The sequence below is a fragment of the Ranitomeya imitator genome, chromosome 2 (genome assembly GCF_032444005.1).
Source record: "Ranitomeya imitator isolate aRanImi1 chromosome 2, aRanImi1.pri, whole genome shotgun sequence".
Lineage (NCBI taxonomy): Eukaryota > Metazoa > Chordata > Amphibia > Anura > Dendrobatidae > Ranitomeya > Ranitomeya imitator.
The window spans coordinates 631,343,361-631,371,093 of record NC_091283.1 but is presented as its reverse complement, the minus strand read 5'-3'; the positions used below and the strand labels follow the sequence as shown (position 1 = coordinate 631,371,093).

At 45.3% G+C, this 27,733-nt stretch overlaps 1 protein-coding gene across 1 annotated transcript in view; it reads left to right on the top strand.

Moving 5' to 3' along the window:
* The window catches only part of RTN4RL2 (reticulon 4 receptor like 2), a 94,714-nt gene extending 67,299 nt beyond the window's left edge, over positions 1 to 27,415 (top strand). The window contains exon 3 of the mRNA XM_069752604.1: positions 26,676 to 27,415. Within this exon, the coding sequence (XP_069608705.1) occupies positions 26,676 to 27,335 (660 nt within the window). The 3' untranslated portion in view covers positions 27,336 to 27,415. The remainder of the gene's footprint in view (positions 1 to 26,675) is intronic.
* Positions 27,416 to 27,733: the final 318 nt, after the last annotated feature.

Sequence of the window (27,733 nt, the reverse complement as noted above, 5' to 3'; positions counted from 1 at the left end):
GAGGTGTAGAGGCTTTTGACATCCAAAGTGGTCAGCAGACATTGTGTTGAGATAATGGAAAGTTGTTTAATTGCCCTAATAAAGTGGCCGGTGTCCAAGATAAAAGGCCTGGTGTTTTTGACCAATGGAGTAAGGTATTTCTTGAGGAAGATGGATAGTGGAGATAAAATAGAGTCCGTGGGTGCCACTATAGGGCGGCCTGGGGGGTTGGTTAGGGACTTATGTATTTGGGAAGAACGTAGAATACTGGTATTCGCTCCTCAATTCAGAGTGCACCACATTTTTTGGACTGCCATTGTAAAGATGATGGCAGAAGCTGTTAAGATTGTGTCAATATCCAGAGTGAAACGAGTACTGTATTAACATGGGTTGAAAGGCCACTCTGCCAGGAAGAAGCTATTACTCCAAAAGAAACATAAGAACACCAGATTAATCTTTGCTAATGTACACAGGAACAAATACCTTAATTTTTGGAGCCATGTCTAAAATTGAACTTTTTGGGCATAATGACCATCGTTATGTTTGGAGGAAAAAGGGAGAAGCTTGGAAGCCTAAGATCACCATCCCAACTGTGAAACACGGGGATGGCAGCATCATGTTGTGGAGTTGCTTTGCTGCAGGAGGGACTAGTGCACTTTACAAAATAGATGGCATCATGAGAAAACAAGATTATGTGACAATACTGAAGCAGCATCTCAAGACATCAGCCAGGAAGTTAAAAGTTGGGCAGAATTGGTTCTTCCAAATGGACAATGACCCGAAGCATACTGCCAAAATGCTAACAAAGTGGCTTAAGGATAACACAGTCAAAGATTTGGAATGGCCATCACAAAGCCCTGATCTCAATCCTATTGAAAATTTATGGGCAAATCTGAAAAGGTAGGTACGAGCAAGGCGACCTACAAACCTGGATCAGTTACACTACTTTTGTCAGGAGGAATGGGCCCAAATTCTGACCAACTATTGTGAGAAGCTTGTGGAAGGATATCCCAAATATTTAACCCAAGTCATTCAGTTTAAGGGCAATAGCCCTTAACCTGAAAAGTATGTAAACTGTTGACTTTGCAGTAAGCAATAAAAATGCCTTAAAACATTCTCTCATTATTTTGGCACTTGGCAAATATTAACAATTATGGTAATCCTAATTGACCTAAAATGGGAAAAGTTTATTCTGATTTCATGTGAGATATTGAGAAAAACATGCATGAGTCTTTTTTATATAGTGTATGTAAATTTCTGGCCTCAACTGTGTATATATATATATATATATATATATATATATATATATATATATATAGTGTGTGACAGATAGAAGCAGCACTGTTAATTTGGAATCATCCAGCAACTTTAGGAGTTAAAATGGTTATAGCAGACAGCGAGAGGTCAACTCAGCCCCAGGGGATACTAGGAAAGTTGGTACTGTGTCTGGGACATCCAAGAGTATGATGTGTGCTAGAGAGTCTCCTGGAATACTGAAATCAGACAAGCTGTATAGACCAGTTCTTCCTGAGAAACGATTGCTGTAATCATAGAAGCAGTCAGGACAGCCGGGAACATCTTTATTACCTCAAGATACAAGTAAGAGAGCAACAGCACCAGACTCACCCGTCCCCCTCCCCTTCACTGCATGAGCAATGTACAGTTCTGCTTAGGTTGAGACAGTGCGTGTGAAGAGAAGTTATCTGTGAACAGGCTTTCTTATGTGTTGATGAAGCATTGTATGAAAAGAAGTAATTCTGTGTGACGAAAGGAAGCTTGAATAAAATCCCTGTGATCAACTTCAGCTTCAATCTGTGTCATAGTTGTGTGCCTGTAAACTGTTACCTCCCCTCTACTGTGAAGAATTATAATTAATGGTCACCTGAGTAAAATTTCCCCAGGATTCCAAAAAGAACTCATGTTTCCTTTGTATCGCCTTCATATGCTGAGTGGCGTACATGCAACTATGTGTATATACAGGTGCTTCTCACAAAATTAGAATATCATCAAACATTTAATTTATTTCAGTTCTTCAATACAAAAAGTATTGGTGTTATAAAAGCCCAAGTTGCTTTGATAGCAGCCTTCAGCTCGTCTGCATTGTTGGGTCTGGTGTCCCTCATCTTCCTCTTGACAATACCCCATGGATTCTCTATGGGGTTAAGATCAGACTAGTTTGCTGGCCAATCAAGCACAGTGATACTGTTGTTTTTAAACCAGGTATTGGTACTATTGGCAATGTGGACAGGTACCAAGTCCTGCTGGAGAATGACATTTCCATCTCCAAAAAGCTTGTCGACAGAGGGAAGCATGAAGTGCTCTAAAATTTCCTGGCAGGTGGCTGCGCTGACTTTGGTCTTGATAAAACACAGTGGACCTACACCAGCAGATGACATGGCTCCACAAATCATCACTGACTATGGAAACTTCACACTAGACCTCAAGCAGCTTGGATTGTGAACCTCTTCCTCCAGACTCTGGGACCTTGATTTCCAAATGAAAATGTAAAATGTACTTTCATCTGAAAACACCTTGGACCACTAAGCAACAGTCCAGTTCTTTTTCTCCTTGGCCCAGGTAAGACGTTTCTGGCGTTGTCTATTGGTCATAAGTGGCTTGACACAAGGAATGCACCATTTGTAGCCCATGTCCTGGATACATCTGTGTGTGGTATCTCTTGAAGCAATGACTTCAGCAGCAGTCCACTCCTTGTGAATCTCCCCCAAATTTTTGAATGGCCTTTTCTTAACAATCCTTTTCAAGGCTGCGGTTATCCCGGTTGCTTGTGCACCTTTTCCTACCACACTTTTTCCTTTCACTCAACTTTCCATTAATATGCTTGGATACAGCACTCTGTGAACAGCCAGCTTCTTTACCAATGACCTTTTGTGGCTTATTCTCCTTGTGGAGTGTGTCAATGATTGCCTTCTGTAATCCAGAGGATAAACAGTCGCACTCAGAGTCTCATATAATTTGCAAAAACAGGATTTATTTCAATCACCAGATAAAGAAAATTGCTTCACCGCAGTAGAGAAATGCAAACTATTCCATAAGGTAAGCAGTTTTCTTTATCTGGTGATTGAAATAAATCCTTTTTTTGCAAATTATATGAGACTCTGAGTGCGACTGTTTATCCTCTGGATTACGGTCAGTGGAATATTTTCACGTTCAGTCAGCACCTCCCAAGCTACAGTGCGCATCTTTCCTTCTTTTTTAATGACTGCCTTCTGGACATCTGTTAAGTCGGCAGTCTTTCTGGAAGGAAAAAGTGTAGTAGAAAAAGCAACACAAGCAACCGAGGTAACCGCAGCCTTGAAAAGATTGTTAAGAAAAGGCCATTCAAAATTTGGGGGAGATTTACAAGTAGTGGACTGCTGCTGGAGTCATTGCATCAAGAGCCACCACACACATCTATCCAGTTCATGGGCTACAAGTGTCGCATTTCTGGTGTCAAGCCACTCATGTCCACTAGACAACACCAGAAGCGTCTTACCTGGGCCAAGGAGAAAAAGACTGTTGCTCAGTGGTCCAGGGTGTTGTTTTCAGATGAAAGTAAATTTTGCATTTCATTTGGAAATCAAGGTCGCAGAGTCTGGAGGAAGAGAGGAGAGGTACACAATCCAAGCTGCCTGCGGTATAGTGTGAAGTTTCTACAGTTAGTGATGGTTTGGGGAGTCATGTCATTTGCTGGTGTAGGTTCACTATGTTTTATCAAAACCAAAGTCAGCACAGCCATCTACCAAAAAATTTTAGAGCACTTCATGCTTCCCTCTGCTGACAAGCTTTTTGAAGATTAAAATTTCATTCTCCAGCAGGACTTGGCACCTGTCCACACTGCCAAAAGTACCAATACCTGGTTGGTATCAGTGTGCTTGATTGGCCAGCAAACTTGCCTGACCTTAACCCCATAGATTCTTGTCAAGAGGAAGATGAGAGAAACCAGACCCAACAATGCAGACGAACTGAAGGCTGCTATCAATGCAACCTGGGCTTCCATAACACCTCAACATTCCCACAGGCTGATTGCCTCCATGCCACGCCGCATTGATGCAGTAATTCATGCAAAAGGAGCCCCGACCAAGCATTGCGTGCATTTACTGAACATACATTTCTGTAGGCCAACAGTTCGGATTTTAAAGTCATTTTTCAAGCTGGTGTTATAAAGTATTCTAATTTACTGTAAGCCATAATCATCAACATTAACATAAATAAACACTTTAAATAGATCACTCTGTTTGTAATTACTCTATGTAATATATGAGTTTAACTTTTTGTATTGAAGAACTGAAATAAATTAACTTTTTGATGATATTCTGATTTAGTGAGAAGCACCTGTATATTTAATATAATGTAATGACGTCGGGCGCAGGCTTAACACAAAAATCTGCAGTCATTCTATGAGACTGTAGATTGCAAAATAGTGACAACATGTGGTGTGCAAGCTGTCACGACGTGCACGACTTCTCTCAATGGAAGTGCATTGAGAGAAGCCAGGTACATTTAGTCAGCACGAAACCGCAATATAAATTGCATACTGTGTATATATATGTGTATATATATATATATATATATATATATATATATATATATATATATATATATATATATATATATATATATATATATATATATATATATATATACAAAAAAAATTGGAACAGCACAATGCTCACCGGTGGGTGCCTGGCCTCCTGGGTAGAATGGTCCACTCATCCACCCAAATTGTATACCAGATAGAAAAAAGAAGGCAGCACTCCAAATCCTTTTCAAGGTGGAAACGTGTAGTTTATTCAAACCCACATCTCTGTGCGACGTTTTGGCTCACACTGAGACTTTCTCAAGCACTTTCTACCCATGTAACAGGTAGGGGCGCTGCATGGTCTCCCCAGTGTGCACACAGAGGTGTATTGAGACCATGAGAGTGCATGGCAGTTGCATGCATGGCTGTAGTCATAAGACAGAGTCCGGCATTGTGATGAATGGACGATATGTGTGTCGCAGAGGAGAAGACTCTGAGCTGCCAACCTGAAGTGATGTGGTGTTCTGGGACCTATAGTCCCACAAGTATGATGCATGTTGTATAATAGTCATGGGAGGTTTGGCAGGGCTAGTTATGTGAGATGGGCGGGACAAACTAGCCACACACCCACACTCCCACCCAGGGGAGTGGTTCAAGGTATATAATGTGACCAGGGTGTGGGTCACATGTGCCTGTGTATGGTCGCTCTGAGTGACCTGTGTGAGCCTGTGTTGGAAGACCTGGGAGGAGGTTTCCTGAAGAGCACATGGTGGGGCTTTGCTACTGGTGGCCTGGGTATTGGACGGTCCTGTCCAGGGATGGACGTCCTGAATAGTACCCGGACAGGCCACCTGTGTGATCCTGAGTAACCTGGGTGTTGGGAGGTCCTGGGAGTAGGACCGGATCCCTGAACAGCACTAGGTGAGGACAGGGATCAGCAGAGCCAGTGACAGCTACTGTGTGGGGAAGCTACAGTCCTTCGGTGGGTCTGGACTGACTAATGTGTGCCGACCAGGCAAGTTGGTGATCCTTGTAAGGCAGTTTCCCAAAAGACCGGACTGACAAGGAGTCAGCGGGTGGAGCAGGAGCTCCCATCAGGTACCTAAACAAACTGTTGGTGCTTGTAATGTGAACTGTGTGGTAACCCACGGCAACTGGTCAAAGGTGGACCAGCGTGTTTAGTTACCACAGACTAAGGTTCTGAAACTTGATGTGATGTCCTGGGTCAGTGTGTAAATGGACTGCTCATGATGTGGTTTATGATACCTTAATAAACCGAATAGACTGTTTTGTTTGAAAAAAACGTGTCCGTGTCCTTGAATCCCGTGACAAGCGAGTAATCCCCTACCCGTTAGTAAGTGCAATCTTACATATGGTGGAGGATGCGGGCAACGTTCCAGGTGGCACGTTCAGTGTTAATTGCTGTTGGTCGGCGGGGCCACGAAGATTGCATCTGGCTATTACTCGGCGGGGTTACGAAGCTGACAAGCATCTTGCTGTGGATCGGCGGGTCCACGAAGGTGACAAGCGGCTTGCTGTGGATCGGCGGGTCCATGAAGTTGCGGTAGAGCCGTGCAGAGCCTTGTGGAGCATAGCTGCAGTTGCAGCAAGATGTTCCACAACAGGCGGAGCTGCAGTGGCAGTGGCTTGTGGTTGGCAGCCGGAGGTGCCGGTTGTATGTGACTGCAGCGAGAGCTGTGGCCATACCAGCGGGAGCTGGTGAAGTGAGAAAAAAAATTTAAAAAAGCAATTTTTTTTCCTCTCAGGTCGTGCAGACTCTTAAAGGGCCAGTACAAGCCCAGAGACTAAGTGGTGTACTGTGCGAACTGGGGCCTGAGTGCCATGGGGAAATCCACGGGGTGTACCCCAGGGAAGAGGGTGTCCCTTAAAGTGGGCGGGGACCCAAACGGGGAAGGTTGCCAAAAAGAGGGTGGAGTCCCAAAAAGGAGCGGCAACCCGAACAGGGGTAGTAGCCCAAAAAGGGGTGGAATCCCAAAAGGGGCTGTAACCCGGACAGGGGTGGTGTAAAAAAATGGAGCACTTGCCCAAAAGGGGGCGGAATCAAAAAAAGGGGTGGTGATCAGTGACGAGTCACGACTGTGTCCTTTTTGGCTGGATGGAGAGCGTGTGCGGGGGTTGTTAGACCCGGAGAGGGAAGCGTCTTTGCTGAGGACCCTTCCAGGAAGTTCTGCATCACCTGGGACAAAGGCGAACGTAAGTGGCATGGGTGGGGACACTAAAGGTCTTCAGGTAGCCACTCTCTACATTGTCGCAGCTGATGTTTCCACGTACCATGAGGTGGCTGTAGTTCCGAACTTGCCATGTACTATGGTAATAGGACAAGATTTGGAAGCATTGTGGGACTGGTGGGAAAAGAGTGAAGTGTTTGTGGAAATTATGTGTATAGGAGGTAGTAATGTTGTGAATGTGCCCCCTAGAGTTGACAGACCTAAGCTGGGCATGACCAAAGAAAATGGTGAGCCGGCCCAACTTAGTGACATGACGTTGGCAGAAACACCTCCCAACACTGATGGGTCAGGTATAAGGGTGACCAGAGGAAAAGGTGCGTTTGCCGAACTTACTGACCTGATGTCCCCTGAAGTGTGCGACAATGTGACTGGTAATGATCTGGTAGATAAGGATGTGGTGGTTAAACAGAGTGGAGCTGACACCCAGTTAGAGTGTGACTTGGGGGGGTCGCCATACTGTGGGGTATGACACAGAATACCAGGGTGACTGTGACACTGAGGAAGTAGGGGAGCACAGTAAAGAAGAGCCCCAAAAGAAGGGCAAATCCTTTGGTCGCCGGAGACATAAAGGGAAAGAGGTGGTACCAGTTGCACCTTGTGAAGATGGGGAGGAGGCCACCAAAGGAGTGGGGCCTGAAGTGGATACCTGGTTGAAGCAAGAGGAGCTACGGAAACAGGCTGCTGAGCGCCGTGTGGGGGCCTTAGAGAAAGAGGTGGCGGGGCTCAGAGATGGCCTGGCAGAAAGCCAGTCAATGAATAAAGCAGCCTGGGAGAAGATGGAGCAGCAGGTGTCTATACTGGCCAAACATTTGAAAGCTGGTGACATTCAGAAGAAGTTAGCTCTGGAAGCGGAGCAAGATCAGTGTCTGACAGCAGAAGAGAAGGAGACTTCCTTGTTCAACTGCATGATAGATGTACCTGAAGACCTGAGAGAGGCATGTGCCAGGGAGTCTATGCATGAAGGGTTTAAGAGAGCTGTGGGGGCCTGTAAGGTGAACTGGACCCCGTAAACAAGTCAGTTAAGGTACCGTCACTGTTGTGAATTCTGCTTTTAGGCTCCCTCCGGAGGTTGTAGGTGGTAATGCAGTTGTCTCTGGGCTGCAGTCCTGGACAGGTGTATCTACTGATTACAGTTCTGACTGGAGTATTTAGGTTTGCAGGACTCATTAGTCCTTTCCAGTTGTCAATGTTTCTTGGGAAGGATTTGATCTCTGTCTGGCTTCTCCTGCTTAGCTGCCAATTCAGCAAAGATAAGTGTCTGTTTCTTTTTCTATGGCACACAAGCTGTGTGCTTGCTTTTGATTGTATTCCTGCTCTGAGTTTAGTAGTCTCTGGAGTTGCAGATATACGTTCCACGTCTTTAGTTAGATGGAGGAATTTTTGTATAATCTGCTGTGGATATTTTTGGAAGGGTTTTAATACTGACCGCACAGAACTCTATCCTATCCTTTCCTATTTTAGCTAGAACAGCCTCATGCTAAATCCTGTTTTCTGACTGTGTGTGTCTTTCCTCTCCTACTCACAGCCAATATTTGTGGGCTGCTGCCTATCCTTTGGGGTTCTGCTCTGAGGCAAGATAGTATTCCTATTTCCATCTTTAGGGGTATTTAGTCCTCCGGCTGTGACGAGGTGTCTAGGGCTTGTTAGGTACACCCCACGGCTACTTCTAGTTGCGGTGTTAAGATCAGGATTTGTGGTCAGTATAGTTACCACCTACTCCATTGAAAGTTTTCATGCTGCTCCAAGGTCACTGGATCATAACAGTACAACTGGCCAATAATGAATTAAATGCATCTCAGAAGAAGGGAAGAAAGGTGTTGAGCCATTTTTTTTTCTTCAGTCTGCTTTATCTTCTCTTCCCTCTTTATCTCTGGGTGGCTGAGGAGCCTTGTGCAAGCATGGATGTTCAGGAATTAGTTTCTCGTGTAGACCAGCTTGCTGCTAGGGTACAGGGTATTTCTGATTATATTGTTCAAACTCCTGTTTTAGAGCCAAAGATTCCTACTCCTGATTTGTTTTTTGGAGACAGATCCAAATTTTTGCGTTTTAAAAACAACTGTAAACTATTTTTTGCTCTGAGACCTCGATCCTCTGGTGATTCCATTCAGCAGGTTAAAATCGTCATCTCCCTGCTGCGTGGCGACGCGCAGGATTGGGCGTTTTCCCTGGAATCTGGGAATCCGGCTTTGCTTAATGTAGACTCCTTTTTTCAGGCTTTAGGATTATTATATGATGAACCTGATTCTGTGGATCAAGCTGAGAAGACCTTGTTGGCCCTGTCTCAGGGTCAAGAGGCGGCAGAATTGTATTGTCAGAAATTCAGGAAATGGTCGGTGTTTACTAAATGGAATAATGATGCTTTGGCGGCAATTTTCAGAAAGGGTCTTTCTGAATCCATTAAAGATGTTATGGTGGGGTTTCCCATGCCTTCCGGTCTGAGTGATTCTATGTCTCTGGCCATTCAGATTGACCGGCGCTTGCAGGAGCGCAGAACTGTGCACGCTGTGGCGTTGTTCTCAGAGCAGACTCCTGAGCAAATGCAGTGTGATAGGATTCTGTCTAAAACGGAACGACAAGGATTCAGACGTCAGAATAGGTTGTGTTATTATTGTGGTGACGCTTCTCATGTCATTTCAGTCTGCCCTAAGCGGACACAGAGGATCGCTAGCTCATTTACCATCAGTACTGTACAACATAAATTTCTGTTATCTGTGTCCTTGATCTGCTCACTGTCATCATTTTCTGTCATGGCGTTTGTGGATTCAGGCGCCGCCTTGAACTTAATGGACTTTGAGTTTGCCAGGCGTTGTGGTTTTCCCTTGCAGCCTTTGCAGAACCTTATTCCTTTAAGGGGCATTGATGCTACACCCTTGGCTAAAAATAAGCCCCAGTTTTGGACACAGGTGACCATGCGCATGGCGCCAGCCCATCAGGAAGATTGTCGATTTCTGGTGTTGCATAATTTGCATGATATTATCGTGCTGGGTTTTCCGTGGTTGCAGGTAATCCTGTGTTGGATTGGAAGTCCATGTCTGTGACTAGTTGGGGTTGTCAGGGGGTTCATAATGATGTTCCTTTGATGTCAATCTCCTCTTCTTCCTCTTCTGAAATTCCAGAGTTTTTGTCTGATTTTCAGGATGTATTTGATGAGCCCAAGTTCAGTTTCCTTCCACCGCGCAGGGACTGCGATTGTGCTATTGACTTGATTCCAGGCTGTAAGTTTCCTAAGGGTCGACTTTTCAACCTCTCTGTGCCTGAACATACCGCCATGCGGAGCTATATTAAGGAGTCTTTGGAGAAAGGGCATATTTGGCCATCTTCTTCATCATTGGGACCGGGGTTCTTTTTTGTTGCTAAAAAAGATGGTTCCTTGAGACCCTGTATTGATTATCGCCTCTTGAATAAAATCACGGTCAAGTTTCAATACCCTTTACCTTTGCTTACCGATTTGTTTCCTAGGATTAAGGGAGCTAGTTGGTTTACGAAGATTGACCTTCGGGGGGCATATAATCTTGTTCGTATTAAGCAGGGTGATGAATGGAAAACTGCGTTTAACACGCCCGAAGGCCATTTTGAATACCTTGTGATGCCATTCGGGCTCACTAATGCTCCATCTGTTTTTCAGTCCTTCATGCATGATATTTTCCAGACTTATATTGATAAGTTCTTGATTGTATATTTGGACGATATTTTGATTTTTTTCGATGATTGGGAGTCTCATGTGGAACAGGTCAGGATGGTATTTCAGATCCTTCATGACAATGCCCTGTTTGTGAAAGGGTCTAAGTGTCTCTTTGGGGTGCAGAAGGTTTCTTTTTTGGGCTTTATTTTTTCTCCCTCGACTATAGAGATGGATCCGGTTAAGGTTCAGGCCATTCATGATTGGATTCAGCCCACATCCGTGAAGAGCCTTCAGAAATTTTTGGGTTTTGCACATTTTTATCACCGTTTCATTGCTAATTTTTCCAGCGTGCTTAAACCCTTGATTGATTTGACGAAGAAAGGCGCTGATGTGGCGAATTGGTCCTCTGCGGCTGTCTCTGCCTTTCAGGAGCTTAAACGTCGATTTACTTCTGCTCCGGTGTTGCGCCAACCGGATGTTTCTCTTCCGTTTCAGGTTGAGGTTGACGCTTCTGAGATTGGGGCAGGGGCCGTTTTGTCTCAGAGGGATCCTGTTGGTTCCTTAATGAAACCGTGTGCCTTCTTTTCCCGTAAGTTTTCGCCTGCTGAATGCAATTACGATGTCGGCAATCGGGAGTTGTTGGCTATGAAGTGGGCGTTTGAGGAGTGGCGACATTGGCTTGGGGGAGCTAAGCACCGTATTGTGGTCTTGACCGATCATAAGAATTTGATTTACCTCGAGTCTGCCAAACGGCTGAATCCTAGACAGGCTTGATGGTCCTTGTTTTTTTACCGTTTTGATTTCGTGGTCTCGTACCTTCCGGGTTCTAAGAACATTAAGGCTGATGCCCTCTCTAGGAGTTTTTCGCCTGATTCTCCTGAGGTCTTAGAACCGGTCGGTATTCTGAAAGAAGGGGTGGTCCTTTCTGCCATTTTCCCTGATTTACGACGGGTTCTTCAGGAATTTCAGGCTGACAAACCTGACCGCTGTCCTGTGGGGAAACGGTTTGTTCCTGACAGATGGACTAGTAGAGTGATTTCTGAGGTTCACTGTTCCGTGTTGGCTGGTCATCCTGGCATTTTTGGTACTAGAGACTTGGTTGGTAGGTCCTTTTGGTGGCCTTCTTTGTCGCGTGATGTGCGTTCTTTTGTGCAGTCCTGTGGGACTTGTGCGCGGGCCAAGCCTTGTTGTTCCCATGCTAGTGGGTTGCTTTTGCCATTGCCGGTCCCTGAGAGGCCCTGGACGCATATTTCTATGGATTTTATTTCCGATCTTCCGGTTTCCCAGAGGATGTCGGTTATCTGGGTTGTTTGTGACCGGTTCTCTAAGATGGTTCATTTGGTGCCTTTGCCTAAATTGCCTTCCTCTTCGGATTTGGTTCCGTTGTTTTTTCAGCATGTGGTCCGTTTGCATGGTATTCCGGAGAATATTGTGTCCGACAGAGGTTCCCAGTTTGTTTCTAGATTTTGGCGGGCCTTTTGTGCTAGGCTGGGCATTGATTTGTCTTTTTCTTCTGCGTTTCATCCTCAGACAAATGGTCAGACCGAGCGAACTAATCAGACTTTGGAGACTTATTTGAGATGCTTTGTGTCTGCTGATCAGGATGATTGGGTGGCTTTCTTGCCATTGGCCGAGTTTGCCCTTAATAATCAGGCTAGTTCGGCTACTTTGGTTTCGCCTTTCTTTTGTAATTTTGGTTTTCATCCTCGTTTTTCTTCTGGGCAGGTTGAGCCTTCTGACTGTCCTGGTGTGGATTCTGTGGTTGACAGGTTGCAGCAGATTTGGGCTCATATGGTGGACAATTTGGTGTTGTCTCAGGAGGAGGCTCAACGTTTTGCTAACCGTCGTCGGTGTGTTGGTTCCCGGCTTCGGGTCGGGGATCTGGTCTGGTTGTCTTCCCGTCATGTTCCTATAAAGGTTTCTTTTCCTAAGTTTAAGCCTCGATTTATTGGTCCTTATAGGATTTCTGAGATTATAAAATCCGGTGTCTTTTCGACTGGCGCTTCCGGCTTTTTTTGCTATCCATAATGTCTTCCATAGATCTTTATTGCGAAAATATGTGGAGCCCGTTGTTCCCTCTGTTGATCCTCCGGCCCCTGTGTTGGTTGATGGGGAGTTGGAATATGTTGTTGAGAAGATTTTGGATTCCCGTTTTTCGAGGCGGAAGCTTCAGTACCTTGTCAAATGGAAGGGCTATGGCCAGGAGGATAATTCTTGGGTTTTTGCCTCTGATGTCTATGCCGCTGATTTGGTTCGTGCCATTCATCTGGCTCATCCTGATCGGCCTGGGGGCTCTGGTGAGGGTTCGGTGACCCCTCCTCAAGGGGGGGGTACTGTTGTGAATTCTGCTTTTGGGCTCCCTCAGGTGGTTGTAGGTGGTAATGCAGTTGTCTCTGGGCTGCAGTCCTGGACAGGTGTATCTACTGATTGCAGTTCTGACTGGAGTATTTAGGTTTGCAGGACTCATTAGTCCTTGCCAGTTGTCAATGTTTCTTGGGAAGGATTTGATCTCTGTCTGGCTTCTCCTGCTTAGCTGCCAATTCAGCAAAGATAAGTGTCTGTTTCTTTTTCTATGGCACACAAGCTGTGTGCTTGTTTTTGATTGTATTCCTGCTCTGAGTTTAGTAGTCTCTGGAGTTGCAGATAATACGTTCCACGTTTTTAGTTAGATGGAGGAATTTTTTTATAATCTGTGGATATTTTTGGAAGGGTTTTAATACTGACCGCACAGAACTCTATCCTATCCTTTCCTATTTTAGCTAGAGCGGCCTCTTGTGCTAAATCCTGTTTTCTGACTGTGTGTGTCTTTCCTCTCCTACTCACAGCCAATATTTGTGGGGGGCTGCCTATCCTTTGGGGTTCTGCTCTGAGGCAAGATAGTATTCCTATTTCCATCTTTAGGGGTATTTAGTCCTCCGGCTGTGACGAGGTGTCTAAGGCTTGTTAGGTACACCCCACGGCTACTTCTAGTTGCAATGTTAAGATCAGGATTTGTGGTCAGTATAGTTACCACCTACTCCAGTGAAAGTTTTCATGCTGCTCCAAGGTCACCGGATCATAACACGTCACATTAAGCGAAGCTGCAGCGATATAGACAACGATGCCGATCGCTGCAGCATCCCTGTTTGGTCGCTGGAGAGCTGTCACACAGACAGCTCTCCAGCGACCAACGATGCCGAAGTCCCCGGGTAACCAGGGTAAACATCGGGTTACTAAGCGCAGGGCTGCCCGATGTTTACCCTGGTTACCATTGTAAATGTAAAAAAAAAAGCACTACATACTTACATTCCGGTGTCTGGTCACGTCCCTCGCCTTCAGCTTCCCGCACTGACTGTGAGCGCCGGCCGTAAAGCAGAGCACAGCGGTGACGTCACCGCTCTGCTTTATGGCCGGTTGGTGCGCCGCTCACAGTCAGTGGCCCTGCGCTTAGTAACCCGATATTTACCCTGGTTACACACGCCGATTCAGCGATGTCAGCGGGAGATCAGCGACCAAAATAAAGTTCTGATCATTCCCCAGCGACCAACGATCTCCCAGCAGGGGCCTGATCGTTGGTCGCTGTCACGCATAACGATTTCGGTAACGATATCGTTGCTACGTCACAAAAAGCAACGATATCATTAACGATATCGTTATGTGTGATGGTACCTTTAGTGATACTGTCCACAACTGAGGTCATAGCGAAGAGAGTAGCCACCCTGAGTGACATGCACTTGAGATATGTGCGCACAAAGTGGATGGCCCAATTGAGGAATGAAGATGCTGCTAGGTGGCTGGAGCTTATGAGGAAAGCTTGGAGTCTGCAGGAAGGGGTAATACAGGTACCCGTCTTTATAGTGAAGAAGGTCATTGAAAGGAGCGGTCAAGCCATGCAAGAGATGGTGGACAAATCTGGAGTGGTGAGGTTGAGAATACCTGGTGTTCACGAAGACCAGTTACCCCGGGAAAAGGGTATAGTTCCCTTCTTCATTGTAGGAACAGTGGAGAGTCTTAGCAAAATGCAGACTCTGCTGGAATATCGCATGGTATATCTGAAGGAAATGGAGCAGTTAAGGGTTGAAGGACGGCGCATTACAGGACTGCTGCGCCCATTTGGTGGAAAATGGCGGCCATTTTGCACCCAAAATATGGACAAACAAAGGGGTGGGAGTACCCCGTTGGGTGAAAGATGCAGTGTCTCCTCAGATAGCTCAGGGCTGAGTGACTTAGCGGGAAGACCCGGTAGCGGACGTGTTGACAAAGTGTCAGTCCAGACAGGTCATATGGGTGCAAGGGGATTGCGATGCCAGATTGACCGTGATGCCCAAACCCGACTGAGAGGGCCCTCTCGACTAGTAGGCCAAGGTGACTTGGGTACCCGGTCTCGAGGCCCCTGGGTTAAGACAAATGTTCAACCCCACAAGTTTGAACAGAGGGAGGGGTATGTGATGCAGTGACCCATGTAACAGGTAGGTGGCGCTGCATGGTCTGCCCAGTATGCACACAGAGGTGTATTGAGGCCATGAGAGTGCATGGCAGTTGCATGCATGGCTGTGGTCATAAGACAAAGTCCGGCATTGTGATGAATGGACGATATGTGTATCGCAGAGGAGAAGACTCTGCGCTGCCAGCCTGAAGTGATGTGGTGTTCTGGGACCTATAGTCCCACAAGTATGATGCATGTTGTATAATAGTCATGGGAGGTTTGGCAGGGCTAGTTTTGTGAGATGGGTGGGACAAACTAGCCACACACCCACACTCCCACCCAGGGGAGTGGTTCAAGGTATATAATGTGACCAGGGTGTGGGTCACATGTGTTATGACCTAGTGGTCAGGACAATAATGGACCTGGTGGTTAAGAGCACACGGAATGACCAGATAGTTACTGATAATATAGGACGAGCTCTGGGACGTGGGAACTCTGCTGACCGCAATCCCTAATCCTATCAACCACACTAGAAATAGCCGTGGATTGCGCCTAACGCTCCCTATGCAACTCGGCACAGCCTAAGGAACTAGCTAGCCCTGAAGATAGAAAAATAAAGCCTACCTTGTCTCAGAGAAATTCCCCAAAGGAAAAGGCAGCCCCCCACATATAATGACTGTGAGTAAAGATGAAAATACAAACACAGAGATGAAATAGATTAAGCAAAGTGAGGCCCGACTTACTAAACAGACTGAGGATAGGAAAGGTAGCTTTGCGGTCAGCACAAAAACCTACAAAAAGACCACGCAAAGGGCGCAAAAAGACCCTCCGCACCGACTCACGGTGCGGAGGCGCTCCCTCTGCGTCCCAGAGCTTCCAGCAAGCAAGACAAAAATCAAAATAGCAAGCTGGACAGAAAAATAGCAAACCAGAGAAAAACAAGCAGTCACTTAGCTTCAGCTGGGAAGACAGGTCACAAGAACGATCCAGGAGTGAACTAGACCAATACTGGAACATTGACAGGTGGCATGGAGCAAAGATCTAAGTGGAGTTAAATAGAGCAGCCAGCTAACGAATTAACCCCGTCACCTGTGGGAGGAAACTCAGAAACACCCACAGCCACCAGAGAAAGTCCATGGACAGAACCATCCGAAGTACCATTCATGACCACAGGAGGGAGCCCGACAACAGAATTCACAACAGTACCCCCCCCCCCTTGAGGAGGGGTCACCGAACCCTCACCAGAGCCCCCAGGCCGACCAGGATGAGCCAAATGAAAGGCACGAACCAGATCGGCAGCATGAACATCAGAGGCAAAAACCCAGGAATTATCTTCCTGACCATAACCCTTCCACTTGACCAGGTACTGGAGTTTCCGTCTCGAAATATGAGAATCCAAAATCTTCTCCACCACATACTCCAACTCCCCCTCAACCAACACCGGGGCACGAGGATCAACGGATGGAACCACAGGCGCCACGTATCTCTGCAATAACGACCTATGGAACACATTATGGATGGCAAAAGAAGCAGGAAGGGCCAAACAAAATGACACAGGATTGATAACCTCAGAAATCTTATACGGACCAATGAAACGAGGCTTAAACTTAGGAGAGGAAACCTTCATAGGAACATAACGAGACGACAACCAAACCAAATCCCCAACACGAAGTCGGGGACCCACACAGCGCCGGCGGTTAGCGAAACGTTGAGCCTTCTCCTGGGACAATGTTAAATTGTCCACCACATGAGTCCAAATCTGCTGCAACCTATCCACCACAGTATCTACACCAGGACAGTCTGAAGACTCAACCTGCCCTGAAGAGAAACGCGGATGGAAACCAGAATTGCAGAAAAACGGCGAAACCAAAGTAGCCGAGCTGGCCCGATTATTAAGGGCGAACTCAGCCAACGGCAAAAAGGACACCCAATCATCCTGATCAGCGGAAACAAAGCATCTCAGATATGTTTCCAAAGTCTGATTAGTTCGTTCGGTTTGGCCATTTGTCTGAGGATGGAAAGCCGAGGAAAAAGACAAATCAATGCCCATCCTAGCACAAAAAGATCGCCAAAACCTCGAAACAAACTGGGAACCTCTGTCAGAAACGATGTTCTCCGGGATACCATGTAAACGAACCACATGCTGGAAAAATAATGGCACCAAATCAGAGGAGGAAGGCAATTTAGACAAAGGTACCAAATGGACCATCTTAGAAAAGCGATCACAAACCACCCAAATGACCGACATCTTTTGAGAGACGGGGAGATCCGAAATAAAATCCATAGAAATATGCGTCCAGGGCCTCTTCGGGACCGGCAAGGGCAAAAGCAACCCACTGGCACGAGAACAGCAGGGCTTAGCCCGAGCACAAGTCCCACAGGACTGCACAAAAGAACGCACATCCCGTGACAAAGACGGCCACCAAAAGGATCTAGCCACCAAATCTCTGGTACCAAAGATTCCAGGATGCCCAGCCAACACTGAACAATGAATCTCAGAGATAACTCAACTAGTCCATCTATCAGGGACAAACAGTTTCTCCGCTGGGCAACGGTCAGGTCTATCAGCCTGAAATTTTTGCAGCACCCGCCGCAAATCAGGGGAGATGGCAGACAAAATTACCCCCTCTTTGAGAATACCCGCCGGCTCAGGAGCACCCGGAGAGTCAGGCACAAAACTCCTTGACAGGGCATCAGCCTTCACATTCTTAGAGCCCGGAAGGTACGAAACCACAAAATCAAAACGGGAGAAAAATAACGACCATCGAGCCTGTCTCGGATTCAACCGTTTGGCAGACTCAAGATAAGTCAAATTCTTGTGATCTGTCAAGACCACCACGCGATGCTTGGCTCCTTCAAGCCAATGACGCCACTCCTCGAATGCCCACTTCATGGCCAACAACTCTCGATTGCCAACATCATAATTGCGCTCAGCAGGCAAAAACTTTCTAGAAAAGAAAGCACATGGCTTCATCACCGAGCCATCAGAACTTCTTTGCGACAAAACAGCCCCTGCTCCAATCTCAGAAGCATCAACCTCAACCTGAAACGGGAGCGAAACATCTGGCTGGCACAACACAGGGGCAGAAGAAAAACGACGCTTCAACTCCTGAAAAGCCTCTACAGCTGCAGAAGACCAATTGACCACATCAGCACCCTTCTTGGTCAAATCAGTCAACGGTTTAGCAACACTAGAAAAATTAGCGATGAAGCGACGATAAAAATTAGCAAAGCCCAGGAACTTTTGCAGGCTCTTCACAGATGTAGGCTGGGTCCAATCGTAAATGGCTTGGACTTTAACAGGGTCCATCTCGATAGTAGAAGGGGAAAAAATTAACCCCAAAAATGAAACCTTCTGAACTCCAAAGAGACACTTTGACCCCTTCACAAACAAGGAATTTGCACGAAGGACCTGGAACACCATTCTGACCTGCTTCACATGAGACTCCCAATCATCCGAAAAGACCAAAATATCATCCAAATACACAATCAGGAATTTATCCAGGTACTCTCGGAAGATGTCATGCATAAAGGACTGAAAAACTGATGGAGCATTGGAAAGCCCGAATGGCATAACCAGGTACTCAAAATGGCCCTCGGGCGTATTAAATGCTGTTTTCCATTCATCGCCTTGTTTAATACGCACAAGATTATACGCCCCTCGAAGATCTATCTTGGTGAACCAACTAGCCCCTTTAATACAAGCAAACAAATCAGACAGCAACGGCAAAGGATACTGAAATTTGACTGTAATTTTATTGAGAAGGCGGTAATCAATACAAGGTCTCAAAGAACCATCCTTCTTGGCCACAAAAAAGAACCCTGCTCCTAACGGTGATGACGACGGCCGAATATGGCCTTTCTCCAAGGATTCCTTTATATAACCCCGCATAGCGGCGTGTTCTGGCACAGATAAATTGAACAATCGGCCCTTAGGAAACTTACTACCAGGAATCAAATTAATTGCACAATCGCAATCCCTATGAGGAGGTAGGGCACTGGCTTTGGGCTCATCAAATACATCCCGATAATCCGACAAAAACTCTGGAACTTCAGAAGGAGTGGAAGACGAAATAGACAAAAATGGAACATCACCATGTACCCCCTGGCAACCCCAGCTGGACACAGACATAGATTTCCAGTCCAATACTGGATTATGAACCTGTAGCCATGGCAACCCCAAAACGACCACATCATGCAGATTATGCAACACCAGAAAGCGGATATCCTCCTGATGTGCAGGAGCCATGCACATGGACAATTGGGTCCAGTACTGAGGCTTATTCTTGGCCAAAGGCGTAGCATCAATTCCTCTCAATGGAATAGGATACTGCAAGGGCTCCAAGAAAAAACCACAGCGCCTAGCATACTCCAAGTCCATCAAATTCAGGGCAGCGCCTGAATCCACAAATGCCATAACAGAATAGGATGACAAAGAGCAAATCAGAGTAACGGACAATAGAAATTTAGACTGTACCATACCAATGGTGTCAGACCTAGCGAACCGCTTAGTGCGCCTAGGACAATCGGAGATAGCATGAGTGGAATCACCACAGTAAAAACATAGCCCATTCCGACGTCTGTGTTCTTGCCGTTCAGCTCTGGTCAAAGTCCTATCACATTGCATAGGCTCAGGCCCATGCTCAGATAGTACCGCCAAATGGTGCACAGCTTTACGCTCACGCAAGCGTCGATCGATCTGAATGGCCAAAGACATAGACTCATTCAGACCAGCAGGCATGGGAAATCCCACCATGACATCCTTAAGGGCTTCAGAGAGACCCTTTCTGAAGATTGCTGCCAGGGCACATTCATTCCACTGAGTGAGCACAGACCACTTTCTAAACTTCTGACAATATATCTCCGCTTCATCCTGACCCTGACACAGAGCCAGCAAGATTTTCTCTGCCTGATCCACTGAATTAGGTTCGTCATAAAGCAATCCAAGCGCCAGGAAAAACGCATCAACATCACACAATGCCGGATCTCCTGGCGCAAGGGAAAATGCCCAGTCTTGAGGGTCACCACGTAACAAAGAAATAATGATCTTTACTTGTTGAACAGGGTCACCTGAGGAGCGAGGTTTCAAGGCAAGAAACAATTTACAATTATTTTTGAAATTCAAGAACTTAGATCTATCACCAAAAAACAAATCAGGAATTGGAATCCTAGGCTCTGACATCGGATTCTGAACCACAAAATCTTGAATGTTTTGTACACTTATAGTGAGATTATCCATCAAAGAGGACAGACCTTGAATGTCCATGTCTATACCTGTGTTCTGAACCACCCAGATGTAAAGGGGAAAAGAGAGACAGAACACACTGCAAAGAAAAAAAAATGGTCTCAGAACTTCTCTTATCCCTCTATTGAGATGCATTAGTACTTTGGGCCACCTGTACTGTTATGACCTAGTGGTCAGGACAATAATGGACCTGGTGGTTAAGAGCACACGGAATGACCAGATAGTTACTGATAATATAGGACGAGCTCTGGGACGTGGGAACTCTGCTGACCGCAATCCCTAATCCTATCAACCACACTAGAAATAGCCGTGGATTGCGCCTAACGCTCCCTATGCAACTCGGCACAGCCTAAGGAACTAGCTAGCCCTGAAGATAGAAAAATAAAGCCTACCTTGCCTCAGAGAAATTCCCCAAAGGAAAAGGCAGCCCCCCACATATAATGACTGTGAGTAAAGATGAAAATACAAACACAGAGATGAAATAGATTAAGCAAAGTGAGGCCCGACTTACTAAACAGACTGAGGATAGGAAAGGTAGCTTTGCGGTCAGCACAAAAACCTACAAAAAGACCACGCAGAGGGCGCAAAAAGACCCTCCGCACCGACTCACGGTGCGGAGGCGCTCCCTCTGCGTCCCAGAGCTTCCAGCAAGCAAGACAAAAATCAAAATAGCAAGCTGGACAGAAAAATAGCAAACCAGAGAAAAACAAGCAGTCACTTAGCTTCAGCTGGGAAGACAGGTCACAAGAACGATCCAGGAGTGAACTAGACCAATACTGGAACATTGACAGGTGGCATGGAGCAAAGATCTAAGTGGAGTTAAATAGAGCAGCCAGCTAACGAATTAACCTCGTCACCTGTGGGAGGAAACTCAGAAACACCCACAGCCACCAGAGAAAGTCCATGGACAGAACCAGCCGAAGTACCATTCATGACCACAGGAGGGAGCCCGACAACAGAATTCACAACACACATGTGCCTGTGTATGGTCGCTCTGAATGACATGTGTGAGCCTGTGTTGGAAGACCGGGTATTGGACGGTCCCGGCCGGGGATGGACATCCTGAATAGTACCTGGACAGGCCACCTGTGTGATCCTTAGTAACCTGGGTGTTGGGAGGTCCTGGGAGTAGGACCGGATCCCTGAACAGCACTAGGTGAGGACAGGGATCTGCAGAGCCAGTGACAGCTACTGTGTGGGGAAGCTACAGTCCTTCGGTGGGTCTGGACTGACTAATGTGTGCCGACCAGGCAAGTTGGTGATCCCCGTAAGGCAGTTTCCCAAAAGACCAGACAAACAAGGAGTCAGCGGGTGGAGCAGGAGCTCCCGTCAGGTACCTAAACAAACTGTTGGTGCTTGTAATATGAACTGTGTGGTAACCCACAGCAACTGGTCAAAGGTGGACCAGCGTGTTTAGTTACCACAGAGTAAGGTTCTGAAACTTGATGTGATGTCCTGGTTCAGTGTGTAAATGGACTGCTCATGATGTAGTTTATGATACCTTAATAAACCGAATAGACTGTTTTGTTTGAAAAAAACGTGCGCATGTCCTTGAATCCCGTGCCAAGCGAGTGTCCCCCAATACACTCTGTGAGAGCAATCTTGCAATATATATATACACACACACACACACACACACACACATGTGCTTCTCACTAAATTAGAATATCATCAAAAAAGTTAATTTATTTCAGTTCTTCAATACAAAAAGTGAAACTCATAGATTATATAGAGATGAAAGAAAATTTAGCATTATATTTGGAGATCACGGACCCAAAGTCTGGAGGAAAAGTGGAGAGGCACATTTATAATGTGATCATAAATGGTATGTAAAATGTTCCCAATAAAAGCTTCAACCTTATCCACAAAAAAAGCAAGTCCCCACTCAGGTTGGTCATCTGTTAATGGAAATACAGGGTGTCAGGAACATGAGGTATTTGATTGTGTATTATCACGCACACTGAGCTCTGTTACATCCAAGAGCAGAGGACAGACACCCACTGCAGATTCGACCCTCCCCTTCTTTTCTGTGCCTGTGTGTGTAATTCTAAGCCACTCTTTCCCCTTCCGCCCTGCTATATGGTGGTAATGTAAGACTAGCTGCCAACTCCGCTGATGAATTTTTATGGCTTTGAGCTACAAGCAGGTCTCCCTACACGCCTCATTCCCCCCTCCCAACTGGTACTGGATAGAACTGGTACAGAAAGCATGAGATTCTATTGTTCTTTTAAGGGTATGTCTATTGACACCGACCAGGGCCAGAGATATAAGAATTATATATTCCGGATATCCATCGAGGGATCTATAACTCCCTGAAATCGCTAAAAGCTAAACCCAATGAGTGCAAAGGGTGGGTTTCTCTGTAAGCAGGTCATGTAATTACACCGTTTTTACACTTAAAAGAATCCCCCTGATGTGGGGCACATCGTGATCATTGTATCTTCCGTATACGAGATTCATACAGCGAGCTAGGCATAAAAATATTTAACATAACTCTAAGTATAGGGGAGGTTTCAGCCTCTAAGTGAGGTCACCACAGGGGGAGTGCCTGGGTTTTAGGCTAGGAAATAACTGAGTGAAGCAGCAGTCTTCACGTGTCTTTGTCTGGGGTCTAGCTGCTACACAGGGGTGATGCATCTGGATATATGCTCGGCCTTCCCCACAGCACACAGTCAGCCATAAGATGATATGACATAATGAAATGTAAGTGTTTTTCAACCTTAATCCCATTTTATTTGTAATTGTATTGTACATACGTGACTTTTCTTCTTTACAATACCTTTTAATACCTCTGTAAACACTGCCTACCTTTTTTTGGAGTAAAATATAAAATTACTAGCTTTATCAGTATGCTCAGGATAATTAAATTGCACAACAAATTGTATGGTCCATTTTCTCCTGTTGTCCGAAAGTAAAAGAAATAGGGTCTAAAGGAAATTTTTTGTGAAAGAAAAGTAAATGATTATTTTTTCCTTCGACACTCCAAAAATTCATGTGAAGCACCTGAAGGGTTAATAAACTTCTTGAATGTGGTTTTCAGTACCGTGAGGGGTGCAGTTTTTAGAATTGTGTCACTTTTTGGTATTTTCTGTCATATAGGCCTCTTAAAGTCACTTCAAATGTGAGGTCGTCCCTAAAAAATGGTTTTGCAAATTTTGTTGTGAAAATTAGAAAAAATTTGTTGTAAAAAAAGAAAACTTTTAAACTTTTTAACCTTTATAACTTCCTAACGAAAAAAAGTCAACCAGTATGCGCCAACTTTGGGAATGTGTAGAAGAGGCAGTCATCAAAGCAAAAGGTGGCTACTTTGAAGAACCTAGAATATAAGACATATTTTTAGTTGTTTCACACTTTTTTGTTAAGTATATAATTGCACATGTGTTAATTCATAGTTTTGATGCCTTCAGTGTGAATGTACAATTTCCATAGTCATGAACATACAGAAAAATCTTAAATGAGAAGGTGTTTCCAAACTTTTGGACTGTACTGTAAGTCACTGTGATTTTTTGCACACTGTACGCACAAAAACATGGACATGCGATCAGCTTCATAGACCAATTAGAAACATGTTCTATCTGTAAAAATCATGTATTGAACACGTATGTGAAAAATGAAGCCTAATATCAGGTGAGGCATATTATTTGTCACTTACAGGTTACGTTCACATGAACGTATTTTTAGTCTGACTGCTGTCCGTACAAAAGACAGAACTCACACAGACCTCACACATACCTCACACAGTCAGCACACAGACCTCACACAGTCAGCACATAGACAGCATACAGACCTCAGACAGCACACAGACCTCACACAGTCAGCACACAGACCTCACACAGTCAGCAGAGTCAGGGCCGGCTCCAGGTTTTTGAGGGCCCCGGGCGAAAGAGTCTCAGTGGATCCCCCCTTTAACATATACCACAATTCATGATCGCATATAACACAGCCATGTATTATATAACATAGCCCACGTAGTATATAACACAGCCACGTAGCATATAACACAGCCATGTAATATATAACAGCCCACGTAGCATATAACACAGCCACGTAGTATAAAGGACAGGCCACAGAGCATATAACAGCCCATATAGTATTATATAACACAGCCCACATAGTATATAGAACAGCCATGTAGTATATAGCACAGCCCACGTAGCATATAACAGCCCACGTAGCACATAACACGGCCCACGTAGTATATAACACGGGCCAAGTAGTATATAGAACAGCCATGTAGTATATAGCACAGCCCACGTAGCATATAACAGCCCATATAGTATATAGCACACAGCCACATAGCATATAACACGGCCCATGTAGTATATAGAACAGCCATGTAGTATATAGCACAGCCAACGTAGCATATAACAGCCCATATAGTATATAGCACAGCCCACGTAGTATAGAACACAGCCATGTAGTATATAGCACAGACATATAGTATACAGCACAGCCGCCCTCCCCCCAAGAATGGCCCCATAGTCCAGTACTCACTGTTATAGTTACAAATAAAAACTCCTCACCTTTCAATGTGCCTGCGCTGCTCCCAGCTCTGGTCTCGGCGGCTGCTGCTGCACTGCCTGACATACAGCGAGTGCGCGATGACGTCATCGCGCACCCGCAGCGGCAGTGTCAGAGGTAGAGTGGGGAATGATGGGAGAGGGAGCGTCTCTCCTCAATCATTTGCTTTGAACTTTACCGGCAGACGCCGGTATAGTTTAATGCGGTAGCGGGGGAGTTGGTGCTGGCGACAGGCGGGCCTCCCCTGCCTCACAGAGGCCCCATAGTGGCTGCGTGATGTGCCGCTAGCTGAGGGCCCCTTGGGGAGCGGGGGTCCTAGACAGCTGCCTGCCCCTAACGCCGGCCCTGAATGGGCCCCCTGTCTCGCCAGGGCCCCGGCACTTGCCCGGGTACTGACGCCGGCCCTGAGCAGTCAGTACACAGACCACACAGAGACAGCACACAGCAGAGACAGCACACAGACCTCACACAGTCAGCATACAGACAGCACACAGACCTCACAGAGACGGCACACAGTCAGCACATAGACCTCACACAGATAGCACATAGACCTCGCACAGACAGCACACAAGACAGCACATAGACCTCAAAAAGACAGCATACAGACTGCACACAGACGGCACAAAGACCGCATACAGACAGCACACAGACCTCACACATTCAGCACACGGACAGCACACAGTCAGCAGACAGACAGCACACAGACCTCATGCAGACCGCACACAGTCAGCACACAGCACATAGACAGCACACAGACCTCACACAGACTAATGTTGAATGGCTACATTCACATGAACGATTTTATACCCAGACTGTGAAAAGAAATTGCTGATCCACTTTTGGATATTTTTCACTGGGAAAGCAAAAAGAAACTGATACTGTATGGACGACATTTGTATGGCATCCACTTTTAACAGATAAAATGTAATTATTAACAAAGGAAACTGTATTTGGCTTTGTATAATTTTTTAGTTATTAATGTATAACAACAGATGTCACACAGATGCCATACGGATGATAAAAAAGGACATGCAGATGGCAATATGGATGAAAATCGTGTTTTTCTGGTTGAAAATCAGATGATTTTTGTATCCACTCGTGTGAATTTAGCCGTATGGACAGTGATATATAGTCACAATTATGGAGATGGTATTTGCTATGGGCCTTGCAGGCTGCTGGATTGAACTGGTTCTGCTTTGGGAACGTTTTTTATTGAAACTGTTTTACCAGTATTACATTGCTAAAAATGAGATAGGAGATGACAGTTGGTGCTCATAAAGTTCTATGACATCTGCCTAACACTAGCTCCTCCCTTCTCCTCCCCATACAATTTTAAAAGCACCAACTACTAGCTCCTATATCGGTAATGTGATAATCTGTCTTCAGTAAATACAAATTTTACCCATGGATTGATATTGCAGGATGAGTCCACGAGGTTTCTCTGATAAGATTTATTGCAAAATTGATTGTTTTCATGCATCCTATTGATTTATAAAATTAAAATGACAGGTGCTCTTTTAACATATGTTCTAATATTGTATTAAATATTGTGAACTGTTGTGGCATCGATTTCCATTAAAGAGTAATATTCTGTACAATAAAGCCCAAAAATGTTTATTTTAGGGATGTTTTAAAGGAACACGCCAGGAAAAACTGATAAACTGTAATTTACCTAGTGAAGGACCTACGGGGGCAATGTTTTGTGAATCTGTGTCATGCTCCACCCCTGCAGGGTCTGCACCAGGCATAACATTGAGAGGGAGTATCACACAGGTATAAAGAGCATCACTCCTTTAGTCATTCTCCATGAATTCGATTTTCCTCAAGTGTTCCTTTAAGTGCTTGCATTTGAGTAATCACACTGCCAGCTGCTTCGCTGGTCCGTGAACGCAGGAGACAGATCCTATATGTACTGCAGACTGTCAATTAAACATTCGCATATATCTTTAAGTATGGCACTGATGCTGTCATACACTATATATAAACTGCTTACTTTACCAGTGTGATATACTCCTACAATACTCCTTCCACCACCTGTTATTCCTTTTCTATTTTTCAGTTGAGCTTATTAATTTCCACCATAGCTTCGAAAGACTTTCCAGATACTAATCCTCGCATTGTTTCTCTCTCTTTAGGATGGCTTATTTCGTGACCTGTCAAACCTCACCCAGTTGTTTTTGTATGGAAACCAGTTGCAGTCCCTCCCAGCCAGTACTTTTTTTGGTCTCTCAAGCCTGGATCGTCTGTTGCTCCATAGTAACCGTCTTGTGACTATCTCCCCTGCAGCTTTTAGTGGCTTGAGCAGCCTAACCATTCTCTTCCTCTTCAATAACAGCCTGCCGTCCCTCTCCGGAGATTGTTTGCGCGCTCTACCCTCTTTGCAGTTTTTGCGTTTGAATGGAAACCCATGGCATTGTGACTGCAGCTGCCGATCACTGTGGGGTTGGTTTCGATCTTCCCCAGGAATCTCGAGCTCCCCAGTGACCTGTTCATCCCCACCAGCTTTTCGAGGAAGAGACCTGCGCTCTCTTGAGGAGCGGGATCTACGGTTCTGTAGCTCTCATAACCCTATCCCAACAGGAAATCTGTCAGGATTATCCTTCCCACCTAAACCGTCCTCTTTCTATAGAGGTCAAGCCGGCCCAAGTGAGAATATCAATCAGTGGGAAGGTAGGATAGAGGAAGAGGGAGAAAATATTGGTGACGAAAGGTTGAATGCAGGAGGAGATAGAGGTGGTCTAAGCCTTTTGCTTCTGTTGGCTTTGCTCATTGGGAATGTTGAAATAGACCTTTGACCTGTGTAAAGAGAATCCTCTCAACGATCATTACTTCATCTTCTGTAAACACTTTCTGACAAATAAATTATATATATTTATCTAAGTGTATGTGATGGTTTATTTTACTACAACTTATCTGGTCATCTTTGTGGTGTTCATTCTCACGTGCTCCTCTAGTTCTGACGTTCGGTAGAAATTTAGTACAGATGTCAGCACATCTCCATGTTTTGCTTTTGGTCAAGTTCTCAAATTTTCCATAACATTTCCATATTAATAAAAACACACAAAATTTAGTTTTTTGTTTAAGTTAATATTTCACATACATTTTTGTAGGTTGGGTGGGAAAAGGATGAGAACAAAATTTAATTAAGTATTTGTTGAACTACAGATAATGGCAGTAATTTAGCAAATAAGGT